Source organism: Hypanus sabinus, chromosome 2 (assembly GCF_030144855.1).
Source record: "Hypanus sabinus isolate sHypSab1 chromosome 2, sHypSab1.hap1, whole genome shotgun sequence".
In the NCBI taxonomy this organism is placed as follows: Eukaryota; Metazoa; Chordata; class Chondrichthyes; order Myliobatiformes; family Dasyatidae; genus Hypanus; species Hypanus sabinus.
Genome location: NC_082707.1, coordinates 133,532,766 through 133,560,469, shown reverse-complemented (window position 1 = coordinate 133,560,469; position 27,704 = coordinate 133,532,766). Strand labels below are relative to the sequence as shown.

General features: G+C 37.3%; 1 protein-coding gene across 11 annotated transcripts in view; it reads right to left on the bottom strand.

Annotated features, from left to right (window-relative positions):
- Positions 1-27,704, bottom strand: part of LOC132384020 (gephyrin) — a 647,984-nt gene that overhangs the window by 217,404 nt on the left and 402,876 nt on the right. For 7 of the 11 annotated variants that reach the window (XM_059955300.1, XM_059955317.1, XM_059955322.1 and 4 more), the window contains 5 exons: positions 12,574-12,668; positions 9,980-10,046; positions 8,768-9,040; positions 8,513-8,668; positions 6,405-6,557 (listed from right to left, as the gene is read on the bottom strand). In XM_059955300.1, the coding sequence (XP_059811283.1) occupies positions 6,405-6,557; positions 8,513-8,668; positions 8,768-9,040; positions 9,980-10,046; positions 12,574-12,668 (744 nt within the window). The remainder of the gene's footprint in view (positions 1-6,404; positions 6,558-8,512; positions 8,669-8,767; positions 9,041-9,979; positions 10,047-12,573; positions 12,669-27,704) is intronic. The other 4 variants (XM_059955356.1, XM_059955364.1, XM_059955374.1 and 1 more) reach the window with 2 other exon arrangements.

The following is a 27,704-nucleotide window of genomic DNA, read 5'->3' as shown; positions in this document are numbered from 1 at the left end:
CAGATCTCTGTTAGTGGGAGCATATGCAAATTAGCTGTCATGTTTCTAACAAATACTCTAAAGCAATGAGTCGTGTTAGGTCCTTCAGGTCAGTAAATGCATTTTCAGATGCCTCTTGATTCAATTGCTGTCTTTGTTTTTTCTAAATTTCCATCTGTACAGCTGAAAGATTATTCTAGCTAACATAGAAAACGTCTTGCTGAACTTTTCCACATATATCAGATCTCACGTTGTTCAATCATTTTGCAGCTTTGCTGTTATTTTACAGTCAGTTGTGCCCTGGTAACGGAAACACACTGCCAATTGTTCGTTTGCTTACAACTGATGTAATTCCACAATTAGCGGTGTCAAACACCATCACCGAAAAAATATCACCTGCTGCTTTTGCCTCTTTCCAAAAGCTACATCTTAGCACATCTTTCCAATCTGTGCATTTAAAACTTATGTTCACAGAAGGGGAAATTAGAATTGATTGCATTGATTTTATTACAATGACGAGAGTTTGTGCAAGGTTGAAGATGAGTATAAATACCTGTGCTACCAATCACATCTGATATAACATTGGCCAGTAATAGGTGGTGACTGGATGTCAAGTGTTATTTTGCAGCTCGAGGCTCCAGCTAACAAACTACCTTAATCCTGCATGTTAGAACATGCAATATAAATAACAAGAAGTTCCATTCATCAGTATTATTTAAAGGGACTATTGACTATTTACTAGTTATTTTCCCTGATTTTTTCTTATATTTGATGCATGCTTGAGTTGATTCAGCTTGCATTATGTTGTGTCACAGTAAATGTGGTTATCTGATATAGATTATTAGCAGGCCTACCACTTACAGTAAAACATGACCATGTTAAAACACTTGGCTTGAAAAGACAAGCTAATAAGCAAGAAGGATGGGAAGATGGGCTTTCAATAGGTGACTGTAATTACAGAACTGTTCAGGGAACAAAATGATTATAGAAGAGGCTACCTCTTAAGTGGAATGCCACTTACAATGATAACCAAATTCCAACAAGCAACAAAATATTAAACCCCTTCACTTCACCTAAAATAAACATCTTCACGCAAAATCAAAATGAAAATAATCGATAATCTAAACAAATATTAATTTCTCATTTCCTTAGACATTTTGCCGGCTGGTGGCATAGTAGCATCAGCGCTGGACCTTGGAGCAAAGGCTCCTGAGTTCGAATTCAGCCGGCTCCCTTGCACGCTTCCCATCTGTGATGGGTTGAGCGTCGAACTAGCAACTTGGTCTCATAAAAACAAGAAAGCCTGCTAAAAAAAACTCCGTCATGACGGCATCCCATGACTCCACTTGGTGTTAAGGGCTTTCTTCTTCTTCTTCGACATTATCTTTAGTGGCTTTTACTCTGCCGGAGCCACTTTATTGGCAACAATATGACTGCTAGAGGCAGCCAAATTTCATTGGTGGTTCCAGAACCACTGTAGCGTTGGCCATCATTTCTGTACTGGTCAGGACAGGATCAAAGTTCTGCATATTGTCCTTAACCAAGTTCATGAATGGCTCCTTCCTTGCTTCTTGAATTTCAAAACACCCAATATTTTATTGTGCACACTCATTAGTGATTTTTCTGATATCTCATCCTTTTGAAGACCTCATCTGTGTCCTCCACACTGAGACTTACATATGGCCTCATGCTCTTCAGATCTGGCTCTTGAGTAAGCTCCAACTGCAACAATTAACTACATTATTTTCTTGAAAACTACACATCTTTTTCATGTCTCAGCTTGTGGGTGAAGGTTTGAAACTGAATGGTAATGTACTTTTGTGTTCACTGTCTTCTTCCTCTTCCTGTACTTTCTGGCCAGTTCACAAGTATTTGAAATGAAAAAGGGAAAATGTTAGGGATGAGGTGTATATGGAAGGGGGAGCAGTTACCTTTCGTCACCTGCAGCCCAGAGATTACAACAGAATGGGGCTGAGTGCAGGGAGGATGTAGTAAGCATGGTTAGATATATGGAAAAGGGTTCAGTTCTGTCAGTGACCACAGTCCCAGCAGCAGTCTTTCCAATGATGGATGCACCATCACCTCACCTCTCGGGAAAAAAAATAAGGGACATGTAAGTGCTTCTCCAATTAGTTGCTGTTGCCATGTCTTGAAAGAGAGAGAAGTGTATCAGTGAGAGTGAGATGTATTAGTGAAAGAGAAATGTGCCTGTGGCAGGGAAACATGTCATGGAAACTGGTTTGCTGTCTGCACTCTGTTCAATGGCCATATCTTAAATCTGTACCATGATTTATGTTCCCATTTTTTTGGTGGGGTGGCACTGTTAAACTCAACCTTGTGCATTTAGTAAATCTTAGGATTTTTAAAAAAAGCCCATGACTTTCAGACTACTTTAATGATTTACGGAAAATCATTAAAGTACTACAAATATTTCTCAGTCAGAATGCATGGCAGTTTCTCCCTCGACTACTTCAAACCTGCAACTTTTGTCACCAAGGACAAAGGCAGCTGATGAATGGAAACACCATGACTTAGAGATTTATCTAATCATTCTTTTTTGGAATTATATAACAAGTTTACTACAACTCTGCTTCTAAATCCTAGAGTTTCCTACCTTACAGCACTGTGGGAATGGTTTCAACAGAAGGACATCTGCAATTTAAGAAAGCAGCACCATTATGTTTTCAAGAATAATTAAGGATGGGTAGTAAATTCTGGCCTTGCCAGTGTCACTCTACTTTCAAAAATGAATAAAATAATTTACAAGAGATTTCTATTTGGCTTAATTAACCAAAATTCTTTTACAGAATAACAGGGTACTTTAAACAATGGTCCATAGTTATTATTTTCCTCTCTTCATGGCATCCACCATCAAGGGCTGAAAGACTAATGGGCCCTCTTTCATAAAACTAGTTGCTCAGGAGTGCCAACCCTGGTTGAGTATTCCTGTGGATTTCCTCATAAATCCATTTCTGAATTTGATTGCCCTTGCTGTCCATCCTCATGACACTCCCTTCTGCAATATTTTAATAGCTAGGAATGAGAAAACTGTTCAAAGAAAATGCCATGTTTTAATTCTCATCTGCTTTGTCCTTATTACTTCAGCAATGATCTGAAGACCAAATATTATTTTGAAGTCAATTCCAGTCTTGGAAGGCTGGCAAACCCACAGCCGATGCATTTAAATGCACAAGAAATGCTTCTGACTTGCCCTGTGTGAAAGATTCTAACTCCCCCTTGGCCTCTCCACAAATGGCATGATTGACTCAGGCGGCATAATGCTGGATACAAAATTCTGTCTATGTGGATTACATCCTTCAGTTTTGAGTATTAGTGAACCACAGTGGTTCATTTGCCAGAGTGTCTAGTTTATAAGACGCCTGGCTTGAGGGGTTAAACTATTTGTAATGCTTGTTCCATCTTTCTTAGATGGTTCACTTTTGCCTTTACTCACCTGTACTCCATTTGTTGCTACTTCCTCCAATAACTTTCCTTTCATTATCCATTTCATTTCACTCCCTATCACATTTTAGACTCAGAAATATTGCAATATTTTAGTCAGCATAATCCCAGTTGCTGAAGATAAGACCCGAGGAAGTGATCTGACTGGAGTCACTAAAGAAATAACTCCAAGACAGCAAAATTCTAGACCTCCTCTTAATTTTCAAAGTTCACTAATCAATTAGTAGCCTTTTTCAATGCTTTCATGCTCAAACAGCTTTAAAGTGCTTCCAAATCTTTTGCAAACTAACACAAAGATGGCAACTGGGCAGGTGTTTAAGGGTTAGATTGAAGGTGAAAGTCTGCTGCTGATGCACAGATTATGATGCACATTTCATAGTTTTTAAAATATTGTTTCCTTTTATCGCTTCAAAACCAATTCTGTCAGGAAGTTTGAGAATTTTGTAATTACAGTATGAAAACAACTTCTAAGATTTCAAGAAAACACTCCTACTCAATATACAATTATCAGCATAACTTACAAAGAGCTATATTAAACCTAATACATCATCAGCTAACTTAGCTGAAAGAAAAGATTGACTACAGTAGCGATAGTAACTATTATCAGTGTTTTTTAATATGATGGAGTAACACTACTGATACACGATTGCAAATTAGAAGAATTCTTAAAAACAACCCAATTCAAGTTCTTAACATTGTGTATAAATAATAGACCTGATAGAGATGTATAAGATGATAAGAAGCATTGATAGAATGGATAGGTAGTGCCTTTTTGCCAGGGCAGCAAAAGCTAATACGAGAGGGCATAACTTTAAGATGATTGGAGGAAAGTTAGGGGTGATATGTGAAATGCAGCTTTTTATACAGATAGGAAAGTGCGTGGAAGACATTGCGAGGGATGGTGGTAGAGGTAGATATATTAGAGATGTTTAAGAGACTATTAAATAGACACATATATGAAAGAAAAATGGAGGGGAGGATTAATTGATTTTGGAGTAGATTAAAAGACTGCTACAACATTATGGGTTGAACGGCCTGCACTGTGCTATACTGTTCTATGTTCTAACACAGCTGTTTTCGGAGTTTGCATAAACACCTGTTCTAATTTAAAGTTTAGTTCATAGATTGGCAGCTAGCTTCATTAAATTAATTGAACTTTGGGCACATGAAGACATTACGATGCAAAACCAGAACAGGTTAAGTTCAAGGCACCAGCAAATCTCATTGACAAATGCTTCAAAATTTGATTCAGTATTTCCTGAGCCACCTGCAAGGATTCATATTCATGTTTACATCAGCAAATGCACCTTTAAGAAGCAAAAGACTGTCATTTTTTTTTGTAGAGGAGATTAAAAAAAGTTGCAATAGAAATCCATTCAATTCACACATTCCTGCAGATTTTTCTATTAACTTCTTACCCCTTGCACAAAGATGAAACTGAAGGCATATTTTGAAATGATAACCATAACTACAGTATGATTTAACATAAGTATGAACAAAGCCTATACCTACTAATTTTTTGAATATAAGGAATTGGCACACCATCATATATTTAATAGCCATTTAGGCATAAAGTGTTTTTCATAATCTTTATATTCATACTGTATATTACATAAGAGTCTATATTTCTCTTGGATCAGTGTTCAAAGAATCATATTTTATGTTCATATCATGGTTAGTTACACAATGGAATCCATTTGTAACTCAATGAAGGGTGACACAATTAATTAAATGTTATTGAGAACTCCTGTAAGGTTAGCTTAATATTAGTGCAATTTGCCTAAAGAATTGTACCTCTAAATTAATTCTCCTTTCACAGAAACTGAAAATATAAATGACACACAATAACTAAAGTTCAACAACAACACAGCCAGCTAAACAAGACAATGCTTCAAGTAAAATTTAAAGCAGGGGAGTTTGTTACTCAGATTATTGCAAATGGAAAATCAAGGTAGTTAAATTAAAACAATGAAGTTAACAATTTGTAAAACTAACAGAATTTTGATAGAATAATTAGACTATGATTTAATGAGTCATTATTAGGCCTTGTTCTGAAAATCTCTAAAGAGTTTTAAATCTACACAGAGAACACAATCGGCAATTAGGTAATCTGGATTGCACTTATTCAGCCAAGTGAGTCAATTTCAAATGATGTCCTTGGTCAACTATAAGAATGTAATTAAGATTATCCACTGATATATTTTTAAAAGAAAAGCAGGCAGTGGTACAATCTCTGGCCTCCCAATTTACTCCAGTGAAACACACTTAGGCAAATGAGAGGGTGACCAACTGCAATGATTTATCACAATATTGGAAAAGTTCGTAAAGGAAAGACGTCCCTCAACACCTCCCCCCAACAGTTGCCAGAACTGTTCAGGCAGGCAGGATTTTCTCAACCTCCTCATTAATAATGCAGAATTGCATACATGAACCACATATGTCCTGCGTCCTAGTTTGTTAGGTTTTTTTAAATCAGTCTTTACCAACCAAATGCTTAGGGATTTATTGTAAATAATTTTGTTGTACACTACAGCTGAATCAAATATATATGGCACCTGATAAGTTGAAGTAAAGAAAACTTTTGTATAATCTCAAAACATTTATTCTAAACTTGGAATTCAGAGACACTGATTTACTTTAAATGATTATGGACTACATTTTGTCAAGTAAAACATCTAGGATCATAGTTAGAAAAGCTTGCTTATGACTCACTACCATCACGATCATGAAAATATCAAGTACAACATATTTTAATTAAAAATACAGATTAATTTCTGCACCCTTAAAAATTGGTCAACAACATTATGTAATTTTTAAAACAAAAGTTTCAATTTAAGTTTCATGCATTATATCCCTACTATTGAGGTAATCCTCACCACTCTCAAATTTGAGGAGCAGATGATCTCTTATCAATTAACTAACCAAACTGAAGATTTCTATGAATGCTTCTAGTAACAACTTACTTTTGGTGTGGGGCAAGAAGCTGTGGATAGTCGTGATGTAGCTTGAGCTCGTGGTGATTCGGATGGAGTTGTGCTCAGCGATGCATTGTCTCGTGGAAGGACTTGAACACCACGAGAAATAATCGAATCTGGGATCTGAAAGTATAATAAATGCTGAAGATAATAAATTACAACAACTATTCTTTTACTGCTCAATTCAACTTTACATATAACTATCTGAAAACTAAATACTTTAAAATCATTTCCCTTTCAGGTTTGATTTCACTTCACTTCACTTCATAAAATGTTCAAATAGCAAATTTGAATCTAAAGGTGAAATATTTCTTAATTTATCATTCTTTATTCTTCCTAGACTTGTTACATTTCTGTTGTTTGCCAATTCTAAACTTACAAAAGTGAAAGTAATATAAGCCATAAAATGGCAATACATTTTTAAAGCAATTCTTTGTTACAATTATGAAATTACAGATCTACATGACTGGGCAAAATGCTAATAACCTGTAGTACCAGTATTACAGATTTGAAGATTTCTTAGTTTTATCAACAAGCTTAATATGTTTTACCAAAACATTTATTCCAGGACTAACATTAACAAGCGACAATCTTAATAATTTTATACATTACATTAATCATGAATTATATTACTTAAATGTAAGAAAATGCACCAAACATTTCATTTACAATTATTACACTTATGGAAATTGATCACTTGCACTAATATGGCAGGAGCGATCACTTCTGCAAAGTATGGTTTCCCAATGTTAGTTTTTTTAAGAAAGGTGTGTATCAATCTTAAGTTGGATCTACTAATTAAAAATCTTTTGTATAAATTATAAAGGAAAAATAAAAAATGTAGTGCAAACTGTATTTTTTTAAAGAAACTTCTAAAATTGGGTATCCACTAGGAGTCTGCAAGTTTATAAATGTGACAACGGTCAATGCAGGAATGATACAGCTATTAAAAAATTCTGTGATTAATTTAGCTTACTTCAATTTGTCTAGGTAGGCTAGATTCTACAGCAGCAAGAATAATCCCCTTGAACTAACCTCTAATGCCTTTTTTTTGTTTATTGTGTTCATGTTTTTAACCCATTGATTTAGTGAGCCCTTGCTGACGGGGAATCTGCTCCCTTCTCCATTTTCCATGATCGTAGTCCAGCTTTTGAAGTAAAGCTTATGTACATTTTAGAAAACAGTTCTGGGAATCTTGATAGCCAATTTTAAAATGAAACAAACATAACTCATATCCTTATCACCTGCTATGCAAAGTACACAGTAACGCTAGTTAAGTACCTAAACATCCTACAGGTTTATTTGAACGTTTGTTTTGTTTTTAAGAGTCTACAATGATTTTCAATGTAAATCCAGATATACTTATTATAATCAAAAACGGATATAATTTTCAATCTATAGATGCAGCAGAGAAAGCATCAAGATGGCTCTGGATAAAGAGGGCAGATCCGTGGGTTGCTGCTAGGGCATAGGCTGGGGTCTGATCAACCCCGGTCGGGTCGCCTGGGTTAAGAGTGTATAATGTTGAAAGACCTGAAACACCTGACAACTCAAGTAACATTGTTGAAAGACCCGAAACACCTGACAACCCCAGGTAACATCACTGATGATGTGCCCTAGCTTAGCATCATGCAGATGTTTCTGTAAGAACATTAGTGGTATCTGTCAGTAACAACAACTGCACCAATTATGCTGCTTGTCACTGAAATATTCTTAAGGCTACATCTGCCTTATTCTAATTTAATAATATTAGTTCTCAATATTTAACTCCACAAATTGTTCTAAAGGGAAGGTATTTAGTCATTTAATCAAACAGATAAAAAAGTACAAGGACATTATCTAGTGCTTCATGACAAATGAATGAAATGATTAATGAATGAGTCACATGAAGTCAATGACATAAATGAAAAAAAACAAACACAATTATGAAGATACATAATTTAGTGAGAATTTAACAGGATGAACATGTTGAAAGGGATAACCTAAATGGCTAAAATTTAATTGAAAGAATAAAATCAGTGCAAGTGGTTCATTTCCTCATGAAGGACAACATAGTGCCAGGTGTTTACTTTTAATGCCTCTTTGCTGTCTCTTACCGGCTCTCCTGCACTGATGGCAGTATGAGAGTGATGACCAATGAAACCAGGGACAGGTTTACCACCTTTAGCCATGACAGGAGCGGGACTGTGTACAAGTTGGAAGTTCTGATGTACAACACAACTATCAGCACTATGACAGGAAAACACAGGCAACTGGAGAAAAACAAGCAAAAATGATTTGATGGGTAACAATGAAATAGGTAGGTTTGATTCTACATGTATGAAATCCCTATTGTGTGGGAAGTTTCTTACCTTGGCTGCTATGGCTGCTGCAGTGATATGTGAGGACGAGCTCTCTTCAGTTGAAGCCACTCCACTGTCTTTCTTCTCTTCCTCCTCATCTTCACACTGAACACCTTTGTCTTCTGTCTGTTTGTGTGGGCTGGTGGTAGGAGGAGGAGACAATGGTGGTGGAGGTGATGGAAGGTCTTCCAATTCATCATGAACTTCTTTCACTTTCACAACTGCATCCCGCAACAAGTCGATAGCATGAGGTAGGGCAGGTAATATAAACTGGAAGCATTCCTGGGTACAATTCAAAAGTCAAATTAAAAACATTTAAGAAATATATAGTTGTCAGATAATATTCCAATTGCAGACAGCATTTAATATTATGCCAACCAAATTCAATAAAGTAATAAATACAAAGTAAACCATTCAAGAGGGATTACTTTTTCTACAAACTGGATGACTTCATAAACACAGCAAGAATCAATCAATTAATCAAACCACAGGGACTGTTTCAAGGATTTTCTCCTCATTGTTTGTAGTTACACTACTCAAATAATGGTTGCAATTTTTTTGTAAAGGGTACTCTGTAGATTTAATTTTTGCTTAATTACTTGTGCTGGACGCATGAAAGCAAACATTTTTCTCTATAAACTTTTGGTATCTATTCTGTACATCCTGTTCTGAACAATATGATCCAATGAAAATATAGCTTCTTAAGTCATCTTGACATAATGTTGGACATGGTGAAATTGTGATCTCGAGGTTCTTTGGAAGTCAAGAATAAGGCATAAACTTGGTGGTTTTGGCCGTTTATTTGGTATTACAAGATCAAAGAATGTTCTTTTAATCTTTTTCTATTCAAAGAACAAAGTTGTTGTCATTCTTTACTAAAAGGTAACTCAGACTAGAGAGATAACAAGAAATACTGATAAGAAATAACTACAAAATAGGTTCGGTGTTGTGACGCTGGTTGCAGAGAAACTTATAAAAAATACAGAATCAGCTATATTACAATTACACACATACAAAGATACTGCATTTTTCCTGGCACGGGAAAGTGGGTAGTCAGAAAAGAAAGCAGAGCAACAGTTAATTAATTACTAAATTAACTAATTAAAATGATTTTTGATCAACTTCTGTATCAAGTACTTGTTTATACTATTGCAGACATATAACAGACATAGGCCATAACTTCCAAAATGCAGTAACAATGAAAAAAATGGTAACTCCTACCTGTGAACCTTTCTTGCTACCAGGTAGATTAATAATCAGAGTTTTGCCCCTTATTCCACATACAGGTCTGACAAAAGAAATATAACCATCACAAGAGGTTGCACATCTTACATGTAACAAAAAAAATATTATCTGGAACTCAGACTCAAAAGAATTAGATCCCTTCTATGCAATATGTTAAAATGTTCATTACTAAAATATTTGTAGAAATACAGATTATTGCTTAATTTAACTGAGTAAAGCTCCAATAATCAGTCATCTTTGAGACTTTGGTGATGTTGGGATGGTAGATTTTATATACTATAAGCGTTATTTCTATTAATACTTCAACTACTTTTAATTTTTTTTCAAAAAGTATATGCCATGCTTCAGTATACTAAGTCTTTCAGTGAAGAAGATGTGTACAAAAGGAGCAGCACAGAAAAGAAAACCTGATGAATTTAAAAGTAGTGTGGAAACAGAGCCATGTGATTTTAAAGGAACGTGGAGATAATATTGGAATGAGTTTAAAATAAATGTGAGGAAGTGCCCCAATGAACTTTAAAGAGGCATGGAAACAAGGCCCAGGCGGGTTTATATGAAAAATAGGAATATGAGCTCAATGAGCATAAAAGGTGAGTGGGAACAAGGATTGAGTGAGTTTTTAAGGATTGTGAAAATGAAGCATTGGCGAGTTTAAGAGGTGTGTAGTAACAGAGCCCCCAGTAAGTTAATAATAAGTGCTTGATATAGGGTTGATTAGGAGCATGTATGAAGGGGGCCCAAGTTTAAAGAGAGCATGGAAAACATCATTCAATGAGTCAAATGCCAAAACGCCCAGATTTCTGAATAATCATACGGCAGATTATCATGGTTTAAATAGGCAAGAAGAAAGATTTTTAACTTTTGCAGTGAGTTTTGCAATCTTACAATGTTCTCTGTAGCCAGTGAACTAATTCAATGGGGGCAGTCAATATGCATACATCAGGATCCTATATGCAAAAATGTGATCAAAAACAAATAACTTGTATTAATGGAACTGGTTACAAAATGGAAATGTGAAAAAAAATAATTCTGCAGCAATATTTTGAAGTATTCTTCTGCCATATGAGGGTGTTCTTGTAAATACTGCCATCCCTAATTGTTCCTAACCTGAGGAAGTATCAAGCACATTCGTAGATCTCACATAGAGACCAAATTGGGCAAGGATGTGAAATTTTCCTTCCTGAAGGGCACATGAATTTAAACAATGATCTGGTGGCTTCAGAGTTAGCATTACATTGAATTGAATTGACTTTATTACTTACATCCTTCATATACATGAAGAGTAAAAATCTTTACATTACGTCTCCGTCTAAATGTGCAATGTGCAATTTATAGTAAATAGGACGTACAAAAGGACAGTCAATATAACATAGAAATACAGTTGTGTTGGCATGAATTAATCAGTCTGATGGCCTGGTGGCCTGGTCCTGGAGCCTGTTGGTCCTGGCTTTTATGCTGCAGTACTGCTTCCTAGATGGTAGCAGCTGGAACAATTTGTGGTTGGGGTGACTCGAGTCCCCAATGATCCTCTGGGCCCTTTTTACACACCTGTTTTTGTAAATGTCCTGACTAAAATACCAGCTTAAAAAAAAAAAAAAATCTGTATTTAATTAATTATTTTAAATTCCCCAGCTATCAAAACCTATGTCTCTGAATCAATAGTACTAACATCTGGTTTCTAATCTAGTAATGAACTTTGCCAAATGTGAAGAATAGCACAGAGTACTGAATCCCAATACATTGCATCATTGAACTGTGGTGAGCATTTGGTTCACGATAACAGATGACGAAGCTCGTTGAACTCAACAACTGTTTTATTGTGATAAACACAAAACAGACCAGGCACTATGACCCAGAGAGTGAACCCAACCAGTCTCACCAGATGGGGGAGGTGACCATCACACACCCCGGTTACAGTCAGGGTGACCCACAAATACGCAAGCAAGTAACTGTATAACCCAAGCTAAAATATAACAGTAAATGAACTGGAACTTCCCATCATAATCCCACAAAAGCATTTTAACACAAGAACAATAAACAGTACTGGTCATGAGACCACGCCCCTCCCCAGAGTGTCACAGAACAAAGGATACAAGATACTCTCCATGTCCTTAGTCTTAACTGTGGATATATATCATGATGGACATTATGCTCAAATAAAGGAAATGAGAGAGTATCTTAAACCTTGAGCTCTTTCAATCACCTTCAAGCTGCTACTTTAATCAGGTGGAAGCTTGGGTGCTTAATCTTCTGACAAGTTTTTAATGATATTAAGCAGAAGCAAAGATATTGTGGAAACAAAGTGAAGTCATCTAGGTTAGTCACTAAACCTTGAGACATCATTTAATTTCTCAATTAATCAATTGGGTTGCTCAGTCAAATTTCCCAGAGGAAATAACTGTTTTTTCATTTGCTTTATTAGGAAAGGGTATAAAAGCCCAAATACAAACTTGAGTCCATAACATATGAAGTCTTTGGAATTTTCCATCCTTGCCTGATCTGTTGTTATTCACATTTGTGTATTATACAGAGAACTATAGTCAAATTCAGTATGGTATATGCTATCTTACCGAGACAGCATCCCCAGAGGAGTCACATTCAAAGAACCCATCAGCATAGCTAACGCCATTCCAGGAGCCTCTCTTTCGATCACTTCTTTTGTGGCCTAAAATTAGAAAAAAAAAACAAAAATATCGAAAATTGATATCGAATTAAGCTTTTGATTGCAAAGAGCTATACTCCCCCACCATCATTTGCTATCCTCAACAAATTTAATATTCACTTTCCACTCAGTAAACCTTATTTTATATACACAAAGTGAAAAGATTGCTCATCTGAAAAAGACAAAATACTGTGATTACAGAGGATCTGAAACACAAACAGAAAAAAGTGGAAACAGTCAGCAAGTCAGGGTGCATCTGTGGAGAGAACAGACAAATTGAAAGCAGGAAAATGTCATCAGTGATGAGATGTTAAACAGGAACAAAATATGGGGAAGATAGCATGCCCTAAAAATGCTAATCAACAAATCCATTAGCATAACCAAGACCATTACAGAAACATCCTCTTCTACCACTTCTTTGGTCTTTTGGGATTAAAAACATTATTCTTAAAAAAAAATCTAAATTTGATATCAGCTTGACACTTTAATTGTCCAATATTCTAACCAACTTTCTATTTCTCTTGTTAAATTCAGTTTATTTGACAAAAAGTGCAAGCTCGAAGTATCAATTTGTCTGTTCTCCCTGAAGATGTAAGTCATGGCAAATGTGTAGTGTTAGCAAAAAGTACAAGCAAAAAAGCATGCAGAGCCAAAATGCACATATAGACTTGTGTCCGAATGTTTCCAGCATTTTCTGATTTAATGCAAAACAGAAAAATATTAAAGAAGTATATCATTAAGATCAGGCTTATATAATAGTTCAAACTGAAACCAAATAAATCTATTAAATGCTGGGTTCCAACCTACACTAATGGAACTCTGCCATAAATCTTCGAAGTCCCTCAAAGCTGTGCACAATTAGGCATACAAAATCAAAATACCCAACTTTGAAACTGATAGTTGGTGTGTCATATGTGTTTAGAAAGAATAATATGAGATTTATTTTGTACCTAACTATGCTGCACAAACCAAGGATGTTAGCAATGTGTGCCTAAAGGAAATCACCAGCATTCATCATCTTGGTGAAGTCAAATCAATTCATTCCTGCACACACAAAAAAGATGTACCATACTGAAGGCAAAAAGTTTTCAGCCACAGATATAATAATAACTATAGAAAAATAGACTATGAATTATTAGTTGGTAATAGCAGTTAATTAGCTGCAGAAAAGTGCTTTTACAAAATGCACAAATTCAAAAATAGATATGAAGTTTCAAATGAGATTCTTAAGATTAAACTTGGAGTAGATATACTTCTTTGCAGACAAATTGCTCTCCACTTGTAATTCACTTTCACACTGAACTGTAGGAGGAACTCTTTGTTTCCATTGTGGTGGTGCCAAATCCATTGACTATTATTCCAAAATAAATACAGTATTAACAAATTCAATCAGGAATTTAGTTGAACCTTCTTACTCATGGAGGTGCAATTGTGAAATGTATTTTAACATGGAATGTCCATGATGAATAGGTATATTTAAAGGAAAGAAACCAAAGTACATAAATGAGGAGAAGAAAGAATTGTGCATGGGGTGAAAAGAAAACAACATTAGGTGAAAGCTCATGAAGAGCATTAACACTACTATGCAGCTTGGTTGAATGCTTGTCTCCATACTGTGAAAATATTATGAAATCCTCATAAATAAAAGCAGAATGAAAATATACAGTGGAATTATAAAATGGATGTTTAACGAGGACATCAGCAAGGCACAACTTCTTTGCTATCATGCTTTAGAAGTTTAAATTTGAATTTGTAAATTTCACAAGGATTTTCATTCTATAATATGCATATACCCACCACCACAAGGGGACATCCAGAAAAAGACTGCAGGTGCCATACAGCAGCCAAAGTTCTAATTCTTCAAAAGATTAAAAATTAAAATGAACTACAGTACAAAAGCCCATTTTAGCCCCAAAGCCAAAAAAATTAAAGGAAAGGAATGAAACTCAATGGCCGATAATGCCATCATGTAGCATATTGTGCTTTTGTTCATAACTTTAAGCATATCCTTGATACTGGAAAGGAAGCAAATGAAATGTCCTTGAGGGAATGAAAGAGAAGAGCCTTTTCAAAATGGAGAGTGAAAATAGGAGTGATTAATATGTTTAAAGTAACTCTGCTATATTTAAGATAAAAAGCTGCACTTTTTTCCCAAATATGTGTAAATTGTACCTGTAAGAGCTGAACCTTTGTTTGAAAATACAGGGCAAGATGCTCTCTTCTTTGTTTTGTAACTGTGCTGGTTGTCTAGTTCATTTGAGAGGAATGAAATAAGTAAGTTTGACTGTGTTGCACGTCATACACAGTGGAAATTTGAACATTTATTTAAAGGTGTTCATTAAGAAAGAGCAAATACGTCTTGTGTTTAAGAAATCAGATTTCAACTGAGGTTGTACAAACCATCCTCATATTTTGTATTACACAAACCCAACTCATGTTGCACAATGTCTGTAAGAATTACAAACCATAATTAGTAACATACTAACATCTCAGCCTGTGGTGTAACGAATCTATCTACTCACTTTACGTTGTGCATGGTAAATTCCAGATATCTAGGAAAGGTGTCAAAGAGAGTTAGGTGAGGTGAAACTTTTAAGAAGCAGGAAATTGTTTATTGTTGCTCTTATGCACATGACTAGTGAATTATCCATGCTAAAGCAAAATGGAAGAAAGAAATTAATATAGATCAAAGGAAGCAAAAGAGTTAATGATCTTTGCCCCTCAAACTGCATTTCTGATTAACTTGTCATGGGGATTTAAATGGCTCAATTTCTCAAATTTATTAACTTTCTTTTGAAAATAACATCTGAAATCTACTGTAATAAACTTGTATATTGACCTTTTGTGAGTAATTGAATAACACATTTCATTAGCGTCCCTAGAGAAAATTCGCTGTTAAACACCCAAATACCTATCCAGAGGAGACAAGAGATTGCAGACGCTTGAATCTTAAGTAACACCTAATATGCTGGACCAACTCAGATGGTCAAGCAGTATCTGTGGGGAGTGTAATTGTTGATGTTTTAGAATCTGATGCAGGGTTCCAACCTAAATCTGAACAATTCTGTTTCCCTACATATGCTGCTCCACTCTTTTAGCAGATTGTTTGTGGTTCTAAATCTTTATCCACATTGGTACATTTATAACCTCATGATTCCTATCAAGTTTCAGAAAATTCAACTTTAAAAAAAATAGTCCTTACATTTGTGTGTGGGCAGCACTATCTGCCACAACTCACTTCATATAAAAAACATTTTTAATCACATTGTCTTCCTTCACCCATGATGAACTGCCCTAATATGGCAGTCATTCCTGCTTAATTCCTTGCTGACGATAAGACATTAAGATGTGGATGTACCAGAATTTTTACAGTTGAACACTGAGAAACCTGAAACCACCTGTTCCCATTCTGGTTACTCAGTAATGCTGTATCAGGAAGGAGAAGCAAGAGACAATTTTTTCCTTCATCCCATTCAAGATTTGACATGACCTGCTGTGCTCCTCTTGCAGATTGTTTGTTAAGACAGGGAGGAGATAGGATTTTAAACAGGGCAGCATATTCCATAAAATAATCCTTGGAAGCATGGGCTGAGACTATTACAATTATGTTTTCCAGAGAACCTAGAATGGGAAACACAGAACAATGCACAGAGTACCAGTGAGAAATGAGTGAAGTTGACATACTGAAAAGGGATTAAAGTTTAAGATAAAAGAGGGTTCAGTTTGGAGCAGGAATAAAAAAGGCTGAACACCCAGGAAAACAATGATACTTGAGAATATGGAGTCAAGATAAAGGAATTAATTGCAGCATGGAATTCATGGGAGGTATTGTAGGACATTGAAGAATTATGGATACAAGATCAGGAGGGCCTTATTATAATGGAGACTAATTAATTAGCACATCAAATCAACACATTATTTTAGCTTACATGCCCAATAGCAACAAGCTAAAAATTTATTACTTAGAACTTAGGTAAATATCAAAATGTCTCCCTAGTCATCATAACTGTTACCTAGAATGTGTTACTCAATTTTTTGTTAAATGAATTTAAATCATGCTTAATAATCATATGTTCAGTTCAGTGTACTACTATTGAAAAGCAAAAATTTACATAGGCCCAAAAACAGGCATAAAGCTTGTGACACCATCACTTGTTATTTCCAAAGCAAGCAACAAGCTTCTTAGTCATGCACATTATTGTTACTTGCAACCAGTCAAATTGCACTATTCAATGACTTGTTGTCTTAATAAGGACCTAATTTTGTGGGTGGCTGGCATCACTTGAAGCTCACCACCACTAATTAACAACAGCCTGTATGGTGGCTACAGTGGTGTTGATAGACAATCTGGAATTCATTCAAACCTGTGGGATTTTTCAAGATGATTCAATACATTTCTCGCACGATACTGGAAGCTTTGGTGGAGGAGGTACAGAGTAGGTGAAACACCTGATTCCCCCCCCCCCCAGTGAGTTAGGAGGTCCCCCTGATAATTATTGCAAAGGCAGAGGGGGCAGAAAGTAGTGGAACTCAATGCTTGAACACACAAATTTAGTGCTGCATAATATTCAAAGGTTTCATGTGTCTCATGGCCAGTGAATGCATCTTTCAATCTATTTTCTAATTATGGAATTAACCTTATGTACTACACCTTATCTCCAACTACTAGATAACCAGAATTGTACCTAAAATTTATAGCCTCCACTACATTGTCACTTTTCACTGTAGCCAGTCTCACATCAACATCTCATATATTGCCAACCATTCAATTACATCAAATACGTCATTGAAACGATCAGAACTATAGAGTGCCATTTTTGTTTTTACATCAAATAGCAGAGGTAAATATAGTAAACACATCAAAAATACTCCATCATAAACATTACCTAAAAAGACCCACAGGCACAAATCTAATCCAGGGAAGACTTAAAGTTTAATCTTCTGTTTGGTTGATTTCAAATTATACCATAAACATTCTGTGGCACCTCATGGATATTACAGGAACTTCAGCAAACCTTGGCTTAAAAAGAGCAACTGAGAGAGTGGGTATAAGGAGCAGCTAAAGAGCCAACAAACCCTGGTGAGAATGAAATGGGGTTATAATGGGGTCAAATGGGGACAAGGCAGGAACTGGGTATTGATAGTAGATGATCAGCCATGATCTCAGAATGGCAGTGCAGGCTCGAAGGGCCAAATGATCTACTATGTCTATTATGGAAAATATAAAAACAAAATTCTGGAACCACACTGCTGGTCAGGTAAGATCTGTGAAAAGAGAAACAGCTAATGTTTCAGTTCCAAGACTCTTCGTCAATGAGGGAGAGAGATGCAGATGGCCAGTACTGAGAGCACAGAGCAGATAAAAAGGTGGCTTGAAAGAGCAGGAGGCAGGAGACAGCAAGAGCAGAACAACAAAATGATAGATGGCACTGAGACAGTGGGAAACAGGGAGAGTTTGGGTTAAATGGAATTGTACAAGGATTAAGAGGGAGAGGTTGAAAGAGAAGAGGGTGAGACAGAGGGAGAGAGAGATCAGACAGTGAAGTTTGTGTTGAAAGATTTAGCCATAAAATACAAAAAATGTGAAGGGATAAAAGGAAAGACTTGGAAAAAGGACAAGGCAGCAATAGCAAGAAGGACGGTTTAGGTTAAAAAATATTTGATTGAAAATTGAAAAAAAAGTTTGACAGAAAATAATATATCAGTTTAGCCAAATAACAGGAAACAGTTAGTATACTTTATATCATGTGGTTGTTTGCGTTACTGCCACTTTCCTATCAGCTTGACCAGTTTGGCCAGCCTCCTCTGATTTCTCTCATTAACAAGGCATTTTCACCCACAGATCTGCCACTGACTGACTTGTTTTTTTACTTTTTGAACCATTCTCTATAAACTTTAGCGATTGCTGTGAATGAAAATCTCAGGAGATCAGCAGTTCCTGAAACACTCAAAGCACCAGTATTCCGTCTGGCACCAATGATTATTCCACAGTCAAAGTCACTTAGATCACGTTTTTCCCATTCTGATGTTTGGTCTGAAGAATAACTGAACCTCATGACATATCTGCATGCTTTTATGCATTGGAGTTGCTGCCACATGATAGGCTGATTAGATATTTGCATTTAAGAACAGGTGTACAGGTATACTTAATAAAGTAACTACAGAGTGCATATATTCTAGAGAAACAAGTTAAAACAAAACAAATATCAAACGTCCAAGAATTTTATTAAAAAGTTCAAATAAAATGTACAAATGAAAAAAAATTGAAAGGATTGGCACAACTGGTAGTGCAGTATGTGGCTATCACAGGAGACCAATGTGATCCCAAACAATCACGTCTACTGTCTGCATCCGCATCTCTATAAACTTGAATCAATAATGCTCAACTGAATAACTAGCTTTTGGCACTGTCATAAAACAGAGGGGAGGAGTTAACAAGACATCTTGATCTAAGAGGCTTATCATTAACAGGAATGTGAGTCAGGTAGAAATAGAGATCTAGAATGAAATTATGCAGCTTTAGTTTTTAGCATCCAATATATATGTGGTCCTTGCTGTCTGTAGGGAGAGGAACATTGATTATGCAGATGATAGCAATGTGCTAAAAGAAACCATTTGCACATGTGTGTGTTGTGTGTGCCGTGTATTGAACTGGGACAAAGGATAGAGGGTGAATGAAAAAAGTAAATAATAATTGATAGAAGGCAACACGAGTGAATCTGCAGATGCTGGAAATAAATTAAAAAAACACGAAATGCTGGCAGAACTCAGCAGGCCAGACAGCATCTATGGGAGGAGGTAATAACGACGTTTCAGGCCGAAACCCTTCATCAGGAGTGAAGTATCATGGGACGGTCGAGGGGGGATAAGAAGTGCGGGGAGGGATAAAGTAGAGAGCTGGGAAGTGATAGGCTGGAGGGAAATGGGCTAGGGGGAAGGTGGAGAATTATGGGAAATAAAAGAGTAAGAAAGGTAGGGCTGGGGGGAGAGATTATAGTGAGGGGGGAAAAAGAGAGAGAAGGAGAACCAGACTAAAATAATAGATAGGGATGGGGGTAAGGGTGGGGGGCAGGGGTATCAACGGAGGTCAGTGAGTTGGATGTTCATGCTGGCAGGAAGGAGGCTACCTAGGTGGGAGATAAGGTATTGCTCCATTGACCTGCGTGTGGCCTCATCTTGATGGTAGAGGAGGCCATGGACAGACATGTTGGAGTGGAAGTGGTCTTTGGAATTGAAGTGTGTGGCCACAGGGAGATCCCGCCACTACTGGAGGACCGAGTGCCGGTGTTTGGCGAAATGGTCTCCCAGTCTGCGGCGGGTCTCCCCAATGTATAAATGGCCACATCAGGAGCACTGGATACAGTATATCACCCCAGTTGACTCGCAGGTGAAGTGGTGCCTCACCTGAAAGGACTCTGTGGCCTGGGATGGTGGTGAGGGAAGTGTGGGGGCAGGTGCAGCACTTCTTCCGTTTGCAGGGATGAGTTACCAGAGGGAGGTCCGTGGGGAGGGATGGGGGGGATGAATGGACAAGGGAGTCGCGTAGGGAGCGATTCCTGCGGAAAGCCGAGAGTGGGCGGAGGGGAAGATGTGGTTGGTAGTGGGATCATGTAGGAGGTGGCGGAAGTTATGGAGGATTATGCGTTGGATCTGTAGGCTGGTAGGGTGATAGGTGAGGACCACCTATCACTTGATTTGGCCTAATTCCCTTTTTGTTCATGCAGTCAGACCTGAATTGATAGAATATGTCTAAACAAAAGGATAGATCCAAAATGGTTTTATAGCAGGCTGTGTTGCCTTTTTACTGCCAGAGTTAAAGAAACTACCATATGGATGGAAAAGAACTTGTGAAATAAGGAACTTGCCAGGATCCAAACATTAACAAACACCACAAAATTAGAAATGAGATTCTGATGAGTGTTTAAAGATTGGTGCTTGAAAATAAAATGTAGTACCTTGCTTTTCCTCTTATGCAGCCTGTGTCACAGTGTTTCATTCTCCACTCATTCAGTTTGTCCCGCATTGTTTCTCGTTTCACTGATGCAGCCTGCCCTGCATTGCTTTTCTCCACTCATGTGGCCTGCATTTGCAGTTTGTTGTTCATTGATCCTGTTTACAATTACTGTTCTATAGATTTGTCAAGTATGCCTAGGATAAAGAATCTCAGGGTTGTACGATTGTGACATGCATCAACTCTGATAATAAATTTTACTTTGAACCGTCCTGTATTGATTCTCCCTTCACTGATACAGCCTCCCCTGCATTGTTTCTTTCTCCTCTCACATAGCCTGTCCTGCACTATTCTCTCTATTTATGCTACTTGATTTGGCCTAATTCCCTTTTTGTTCATGCAGTCAGACCTGAATTGTTCTACTCTTTTCTGATGCTTAGCTATTCCCAGAGATTTCTGTTTACATTTGAAATGTATTAGTCCCATCCACTGAAATTCAGAAGATCTCTAAGATATAAAAGTGAGAATAAGATAGATTCCATTGAAGTATCTAAATCATAGTCTTAAATCCCTTTTTGCTTCCATCTTATAAATGTTACTGATATTCACGGGAATCTTAGTGGGAAATCAAACCGTCATATTTCAATACAGAGAAACCGCAGGGCCATTCACAATTCTTGTCCGTGAATGATGTTAGACCAACCTCAGGCTTATGTCACGACCCTACAGAAAATCCTGGCAATTCTGGACAATGTTTCTCACCATCTGCATGTTACCTTGGCTGAACAGAAGAGCACTTTTAGTAATAGATTAAAACCGTGCTGCTCCAAAGAGTGCTATATGAGGTCATTCTTACCTTTGGCCATTAGGGTCTATAATGCATCACCCTATAGCTGGGGAAGTGATGATCCCTCCTATTAGACTGTTAGAGGTAACCTTTTTTTAAATTCTTTCTTACTTCTCTTCTAATATTTGTATATCTGTGCACTTAGATTGCTACTGTGCACTTAGATTGCTACTATTTTCTTTGGGATCAATAAAGTATCTATCTATCTTATGTAATTGAGTTTGTACAGTATACTTTCATATTTTTTCCCACCACATTCCCTCATAATTGTTCCAAGAACTATTTTGCTCCAATTTGAATAAAATTATCAGTACAAGATCGGTAACCACTGTGCTAGAAAATTGGAGCAACAATGATGTTGATGAACATTTAAAATTACTAAGATTTTTCCAACTTCCTATAAGATCATAGATCAATCACTTTACTTAATTTTCTTAGTCTTATGTCAATCAGAAGTTGGGGTCTTTATTATTACAATTGATTCTAGTCTGGCACAAAACATAACAGAAAGTTCTAGGTTCGAAAGATGGAATAACTTAGATGTTTTTCAACAGGTTTGCACAGTTTCCAAGGTTATTTTTCTGCTGCAAGGTCACGTTCTGGAACTCAGGTTGACAAGTTCAATCATACTGGTAGCCAACCTGTTAGAAATTATATTCTAAGGAACAATAACAGGTATTGGAGAAGTTCAAGACAAATAGCACAAGTCAAACACAATGGTTTTTTTTCAATGAGATAACAAATTGATAAAATAAGTGCAGTAGATCTTTATATGGATTTTCAGAAGACATTTCACAAAGTCCTACATAAAAAGCTGAAGTCCACAGAACAAGTGGAGTGGTAAGAGGCTGAAACAGAAAAAGCTGATGTCAAGGTGAACATATGAGTTTCCAGAGTGGATAATGGTAAGTATGCCTCAGTGCCAAAACTTATGCATTTTTAAATTAGGATATGGAGGATAAAATTCCAAATTTTGTAAACAACCTTGTGTTTAATGGTCTGGTTACAGTGAGGAAGAAATAATGGAACTCAAAGGAGCATAAGCAGCTGGAAGAATGGGGACAGGCAAGTGACAAACTAAATTTAGTATGGAGCTAGTTCGGCAGACAGAGGAGAGAGAATCTTATGTTCACTAAGGGTGTAGAAGAATAGAAGAACCAAGGTACATGTGTGCATAAATCTATAAAAGCATCATGACTTAATGGAGGAGCAGAAAAGGAACTTAATAAGAAGACACAAAAGATTTCAGTGCTGGCATTTGGAGCAACAAACGATCATTTGAAGGAACTCAATGTGTCTAGTAACCCTGCAATGGAACTGAGAACAGAGAGGGTAATTTGGGGGTGGGGCGGGCATGCTTGATTCATGAAGTTCCTCTAGCAGATTGTTAGGAATTAAATAAGGCACTAATTCAGCCACAACTGCAGTGTCTTGTCAAATTAGTGTAATCAAACTATAAGGATGAAAAGTCTTAGAAACGCTAACCGGCTGGCCGAAGTTCTGACAGGTATTTTCAACCCTTCGCTGTATCAGGTTATGGTTCCGGCATGCTTTGAAGCAGCAAATGTCATACCAGTCCTCAAAACATCAGCTGTAATATGTCTTAATGACTACAGACCGATGGCACTCACTCCCATAGTTACCTAGTGCTTGGAAAGATTGGTCATGTCCCACATCAAGGACGTAATCCCAGCTACCTTGGACCAGCCCAGTTTGCCTAAACTTGAATAAATCAACTGAAGATGCCATTTCTATCATCCTTCATAGCTTGGGACACCTGGAGCACAGAGACACCTACATAAGAATACTTTTCATTGATTACAGCTCAGCTTTTAACACCATACTACCAAACCAGCCGACCGTCAAGCTCCACAATCTAGTTCTTGACACATCAACCTATAATTGGATCTTGGACTTCTTCACTAATCATACCCAGACAGTGAAACAAGGCAAATGTACATCAACCCCCGCCCCCACAACCCTCAGGGATGTGTACTGAACCCAATTCTCTATTCTCCCTTCACCTATGACTGAACTTCTGCTCATACTACAAACTTAATCATCAAATTGGCCTAATCACAAACAATAATGAATTTGCATATAGAGATGAGGTGCTGAAACTGTCTGATTGGTACAGGAACCACAACCTATCATTCAACATAAAGAAGACAAAAGAAATGATTATTGACTTCAGGAAGGCAAGAGGTCCCAAAGAAGCACCACTATTCATAAATGGTGTAGTGGAAAGGGTCTGCAGTTTTAAGTTTTTGGGGATGAAGATCACTGAGGAACTCTCTTGGTCCAGCAACATACCTCCATAGTAAGGAAAGCACAACAGGGACTATCCTACCTGAGTTGTTTAAGGAGAGCTAATCTACCTCAAAATGCTGGCCAATTTTTAACTGATGTGTGGTACAGAGCATACTGACATGGAATGACTGTGTGGTACTCTAGCTGCAGCAAGACAGATCGCAAAGTACTCCAACGGGTGATGAGAATGGCTCAACACATCATTGGAACTCAACTCCGGACCTGTAGACAATCTACAACTCTCAATGCCTATGGTGCGCTTATAACATCAGTAAAGACCCATCTTGGTTAGACAGTTACACTGAAAAACAACTTCTTCTCAAGGGCTCTTCTGCAGCTGAAAACTTCTACATCCCAGCTTGCCAACGGCCCTTGAGTGTTATGGCCTATCATAGTCACTTGTTGCGGGTAAATATAGGAATTTTTTTTAACTTAAGCTATACTGTATGCATTACAAATATCTGTTTTGCACAGCCTGAAGTAGCACCGCAATCTCATTTTCTTGAGCAATGGCAACCAAGTTCTATTCTATTAGAAGAAATTTACAGGAGGGCTTTGGGGGTGGCAGTTTAAATCTTCAAGAATAGACTGGAGAAGCTGAGGTTATTCTTGTTGGAGCAATGAAGGTTGAGAGGCCATGTAGAGGCATACAAAATCATGTCAAGGTTTAGACAGAATAAATAGAGCATTAGCAGATAGTTCAAGAACAGGGGAAGACCATATAATTTGAATATTGAGAAAAGAACATAGAAGAATGTGATAAAGAGGCACTGTTCCAAAACATTTACGACTGAGTGAATTAGGGTTTTCAAAAAAGAATTTATTGGGCATGAAATGGAAAATATTTTGGGAAAAATTGGGAGAGGAAAATGGCACTGTATAGTTTAATTTTCAGTTGAATAAACTGATCCACTGGCACAATATATATGTGTTAAGAATTTCAGTGTGAAATAGTCTGCTACTACTAGAAATAATTCTTTCCAGGAACGTATTGCTGAATTTTGATTGAACATTTGACTTATTGGAATAAGCAGTTATCAGTTGGCTTCCATTGGAAACAACTAGTTGTGTCTCTGAGCAATAATTCAAATATTTGCAGACATTTCACTCTACACCAAGGATGGTTCACAGTAACCATAAAGCTTTATTGCTGATAGTTAAGAGATCTTATAAGATCATGAAAAATACACAACATAAAGAAGTATGGTAAACTTATTAGATTTAAAACCACAGGTTTTTTCGAGAAATTAGATCTAAGCTAATATAAAGTGCTTTGGATTATTATTAATTAAATAATTTCTCATTTGAAAAGCTATTACTATAATTAACTAGTTCTTAAGAATTAACATACTACTGACACAAGTTTTTTATTTTACAAACAAAACTGAAATATCAATACAGTAGATGATAAATATAGGAAAAATGTTGATCTTTTCCCTGCGTGGTCTTGGAATGGGAGATTCACCTTATTCTACCTTCCTTTCTTTGCCCTATGGCCCTTTAAATGTTTACCATTTAAGTAGTATTCAATTTAGTTTTGGAATTTACTACAAGAATCTGCCTCCTTCATCCTTTGATGTACTGAATTCAAGACTATAACAACTCACTCGGTGTGTTAAATTTTGTAAATGTTGAATGAAAGTCTCAACAGTCCAAAAGCACAATTTAACTCTTTCTGAGCTTGTAGCATGTAGAGTGTCTGTACAAGGAAAATACTGTACATCCGTTAATGCCTGCAGCTGGATTCTTTCTTAGTGTCAGTAACCATTAACATGAGAATGTTCGTTAATGACTGAACGCCTATTCCATCACTTTTGAGAACAAGGTTGATGGATTCTTTCTTAGTGTCTGTCAAACTGGCTTGATGGATTCTTTTTTTGATTCAGGCTTATTGCTTATGTAATGTCCTGGTTAAAATTTCTACTGCTATGTTGTGAGGTATTTTTAGTTTAGCAGTTTTCTGCAAAAGCAATGTTAGTAATAGTGTTACTAATAGTCCTGACGAAGGGTCTTGGCCCGAAACGTCGACAGTGCTTCTCCTTATAGATGCTGCCTGGCCTGCTGTGTTCCACCAGTATTTTGTGCGTGTTGTTTGAATTTCCAGCATCTGCAGATTTCCTCGTGTTTGCTTAGTAATAGTGTTTTGGCTTTGGTTTCAGCTAAAGGTAAGGAACCATGTTGTCCACCTTAGAAATGTTGTGCCAGCTAATTGTAACTGACTGCCCAGTGGAAGATTCAGGAGAGATGGGTGGGATCAATTTTCTGAAGGACGGTAGTTTAGTTTGGGGTATTTTGGTGGACGCTGCTAAGCAGGGTACAAGGGAAGATGCCAGAGAATGCCATTCGAAGGCAAGACCCCATTGTAAGAAGTGCTTTGTGCGGATTAATGGCTCCAAGGGGGAAGTGCTAATACCCCCGAGAGAGCTGCTGCTTTGAGGGAGGTTTGAACATTGGCTGGTGTCTTTCGTGCAGAATGTGCGTTCAGCGTGTGAGTAAAGTGATACATTTGACTACTCCAGAAATGAGCTTCAAAGTTTATGTCCATATTGGACTGGTTTAACTGTAATGGGCCCTTTTCTTTTCTTATTTCTGTAACTATAAATTTGGTAGATACATTTCTTTATAATTTTATACCATCTGTTAATTTTCTGGCGAATGGTAACATTGCACGGACCAGTATTTACTCAGTACTCACTACAATCAATGTTCCTTAATCGGAACATCCGAACGTTCCTGTTTTATTGAATTCCAAATCAGTCTGACCCTAGACATATATTGTTTATGAACGGCGGCCTTCTCACCACTGAGTCACATGGCTATTAGCTAACGTACCAGGTTTGTATACGAACCTGGTGAGAGGGTTACACTTATTACATATGTAGTATTAATATTCTTTTGTAACTAAAGGAAATATTAAGTCCAAAATATTGGTGGACTGATGGATAAGGAGTGACTACTAAAGTGTCTAATTGATTTAGAAGGATATAAATCACACTCCGTTTTCAAAGAAAGAGGCTTTCCTTCCTCTACCATCAATGCTGCCTTCAACTGCATTTCTTCCATTTCACGCATGTCTGCTCTTACCACATCTTCCTGCCACTCTACCCTGGATAGGGTTCCTCTTGTCCTCACCTACCATCCCATCAGCCTCCATGTCCAGCACATAATTCTCCTAAACTTCTGCCACCTCCAACAGGATCTCAACACCAAGCACATCTTTCCCTCTCTTCTACTTTCTGCTTTCCACAGGGATCACTTCCTATGTGACTCCCTTGTCCATTCGTCCCACCCCACAGACCTCCCTTCTGGCACTTATCCTTGCAAGCAAAACAAGTGGTATGTCTACCCCTACACCTCCTCCCTTACTACCATTCAGGGCCCAAAGCAGTCCTTCCAGGTGAGGCAACAGTTCACTTGTGAGTCTGCTGGGGTTATTTACTCTGTTCAGTGTTCCTAGTGTGACCTCCTGTATATCGGTGAAACCCAACATAGATTGGGAGACTGCTTCGCTGAGCATCTACACTTTGTTTGCTAGAACAAGTGGGATCTCCCAGTGGCCACCCATTTTAATTCCACTTTCCATTCATATTCTGATATGTCCATCCATGGCCTCCTCCACTGTTGTGATGAGGCTACACTTAGGTTGGAGGAACAACTCATTATATTCCGTTTGGGTAGTCTCTAACCTGATGGCATAAACACCGATTTCTTAAACTTCTGGTAATGCCCCTCACACCCCCTTCACCATACCCTTTTCCCTCTCTCACCACATCTCCTTGCCCACCTATCGCTTTCCTCTTTTTCTTTCTTCCATGGCTTTCTGTCTCTTTCACCGATTAACCTCCCAGCTCTTTACTTCACCCCTCACCCTCCAGGTTTCACCTATGACCTGGTGTTTCTCTCTTTCCTCCCCCCACCTTTTAAATGTACT